This window comes from Centrocercus urophasianus, unplaced genomic scaffold, assembly GCF_019232065.1.
Source record: "Centrocercus urophasianus isolate 14NV4802_14NV808 unplaced genomic scaffold, USGS_Curo_1.0 seq_13, whole genome shotgun sequence".
NCBI classification, from domain to species: Eukaryota; Metazoa; Chordata; class Aves; order Galliformes; family Phasianidae; genus Centrocercus; species Centrocercus urophasianus.
This window is the reverse complement of record NW_024884475.1, coordinates 21,860,818-21,863,506: the sequence shown is the minus strand read 5'-3', so window position 1 is coordinate 21,863,506 and position 2,689 is coordinate 21,860,818. Positions and strand designations below refer to the sequence as shown.

The following is a 2,689-nucleotide window of genomic DNA, read 5'->3' as shown; positions in this document are numbered from 1 at the left end:
CGAACCTCCCCGCCTCCCGCCCGGGCCACCAAGTGTCTTCTCCCCCTGCCCGCCCCTCCGCCCCCGCCGCCCCGCGCCGCCGTCCCCGGGCCGCGGCCGGGGCCCCGCTCGGCGGGCGAGTTGTATTTATTATGAAATATTAATTATTATTAATTATTATTATCCCACGGTTCCCGCAGTTTTTAGGCATCTCCGTTAGGGTTTTCTAATTTTGTTTGAAGAGGCACAAAGTATAGCTCTTAGTTGAATGTTGGCAGGTATGCTTTCTCTTTTTCTGTGTCTTTCTACGACTGTGTTCCGTGACCCAGCTGTATAGTGTTATATCAGTACAGACGTGTCTAGTTGGCCGTATGAATAACGTTTTCCCTTCTCGTAGTCTCTATGGCGTGTCTTTATGGAGAAGTAAGGTTCTCACGGGTTCCGTTCCCTTTGCGTTTAGCGAGGCCCCGTTCAGGCCATGGGATCTTTCTGTTCTCAGTTGCATGTCGTCTCTTTTTTTTTCTTTTTTCTTTTTTTTTTTTCCTTCCTGTTGGAATATGTTTGTGAGCATAATCGTCATAAATTATGTTCAGGATTTTCAGATTTATTTATATGTGGTTCAAATGAATGCTTCTATTTAAAAGGGGAAATATTTCTACATGTGCATATAGTTTTCCAAGAGTGTACCATTAATTGATTGTTGATAATAAAAACCAAAAGCAAATACGGCACCGCAGCTCTCCTGACTCATTGCCCTTCGGGGCGCGCTGGGGCCGGGTTTGGTTTGATGGAGGACGTCGGGATCGAGACAGAGCCGCGTCCACACCAGGAAGGCCAGAACCGCGGTTCCATCATTAGGCCCTAATTATGCCGTTATTAATTAGCGGCAGACGGGCTGGTTGGGGGCGCAGGGCGGAAGATGCGTCAGCTCTGACCTTTTGTAGCTGCCTCGGCCCTCGGAAACGGCCAAAATTAAGCGATATACGTTAACATTAAAAACTGGGGAACAAAGCGCAGATCGCCCCTTCAGACAGAGCTGCCGCACCCTCGGGCTGCCCGCACCGACCCGCGGAAGGCGACGGCTGCTCAGTGCCCGGGGCACAGCCGGGAGCTGCCGCGGCCTCGATGGGGCGGGCTGAGAGCGGCCCCAGCACTGCCCCGGGACAGCCCCGCACCCCCCCGCTCCCGGGGGCACCGCGGGGTGAGCAGCGGGGACGGCGGGACACTGAACCCTGCCTGACTCTGTCTGGGGGAGGGGAGTGGTGGGGGTCTGGCTGAGGAGCGAATGTGGCAGAGGCAACCCCATGCAGTGCGAGAGTGAGTGGGGAGAGAGTGCCACAGCCAAACGCAGCCAGGAAGGTGGGACCAGTGCTGCTTCACTAAAGAAAATAGAACTGTTTTAAAATGCTGCAGTAAAACATGCAGTCTATTTTCCAGAGGAAAACGAAAACAAAACCAAAACAAAGCAAAAGCTCAACCCTGTATGCATTTCTTGAATATACGATTTGTTGTAATGTAGCTCGCTTTTGCTGTTTTCTACTTTCTTTCAAAAGCCATTTTGGATGTAAGCACAGCTGTGTTTGGGACTGCCCTGGTCTGGCTTGGGATTGCGGTGCTGCTGGTGGCAACGGATGGTGGCAAATGGTGGCAAGGCTTCCCTCTGAGAGTGCAGCAGCACTTGTGTTGGCCCTACCACGAGTCCTGTACCTACTGCTGCCATTCCACAGCATGCATTCATGGCTTGCTTCCGTGAGGAGGTGACATCATACTATGTCTTTGGGTACTTCTTGTCACCTGTTCTTTATTTTGTCTCTAAAACTTGGAGTTTGCTCCATACAAAGGCTTCAGCTTCTGCACATTGAGTCCAGATCTGTTTCTGCTAGGCCAAAGATCATTATCACTCTTAATTTTTACTGCACTGAAAGCTGATTTACATCCTGATCTACCTTAGTCCTGACTAACTAAGTAGGTTGTGAATTTAAATCCTCCCATATTCCCTCATTAAGGTTCAAACTTTGAAAATCTTTTCCAGAGCCGTAACAACTTAAGCCTTAAGTTGTTACTGCAGCCTTAAGTGCTGCAGTGTCTCTCAGTAATGGTTCACGCAGTGCAAAAATCACCTCTCTCTGACTGATTACGATTCTGCATTTATGCAGCAAAGCTTTTCCCTAGTCCTTCTGCCATGCTGGAATGTTCTGTCTGGCCAATTAATCTATCTGAACCCTAAAGCCTTTCTCCAACCATTGCTTCTCGTGTACTGGTCACCACCAGTCAGCCATGCAGGGACCACAGGCCGCATGGGATGCACCTTTCCAAGCACCAGCATGCAAATACATTCACAAACCTTAGTGTCTGCTCAGGCAGGTAGAGGTGGATGGTTTGAAAATGCACAAAGCTTGTTGCTCCAGCCTCTTAGGAGAGGAGCCCTGGCCAGAAGATGCCACATGGCTGCTGTGCAGTGAGAGTCACAGGGGTGAGCTGCTCCCAACCTCGAAGAACAGCTCCAGGCAGAGTGATGGGGCAAGTCAGAGGATGCTCTAGTGCAGAAGCAGGGTAAGGTTTGTGACTGGTGTTCTGACCCTCTTCACTGTATTCCAATAAAAAGCAGTTTGTCTGAGAGTCCAGCATCAACCCAGTATGAACACATCGCTTCTTGAAGAGTTCAAAGACAGATCTGCATGGCCAGTATGGTGAGTTCAGACATCTTTGC

At 50.1% G+C, this 2,689-nt stretch overlaps 1 protein-coding gene across 1 annotated transcript in view; it reads left to right on the top strand.

Moving 5' to 3' along the window:
• The window catches only part of PHOX2B (paired like homeobox 2B), a 3,384-nt gene extending 2,165 nt beyond the window's left edge, over window positions 1-1,219 (top strand). Inside the window, exon 3 of the mRNA XM_042811854.1 lies at window positions 992-1,219. Coding sequence (XP_042667788.1) covers window positions 992-1,219 — 228 coding nt within the window. The remainder of the gene's footprint in view (window positions 1-991) is intronic.
• The last annotated feature ends 1,470 nt before the right edge of the window (window positions 1,220-2,689 follow it).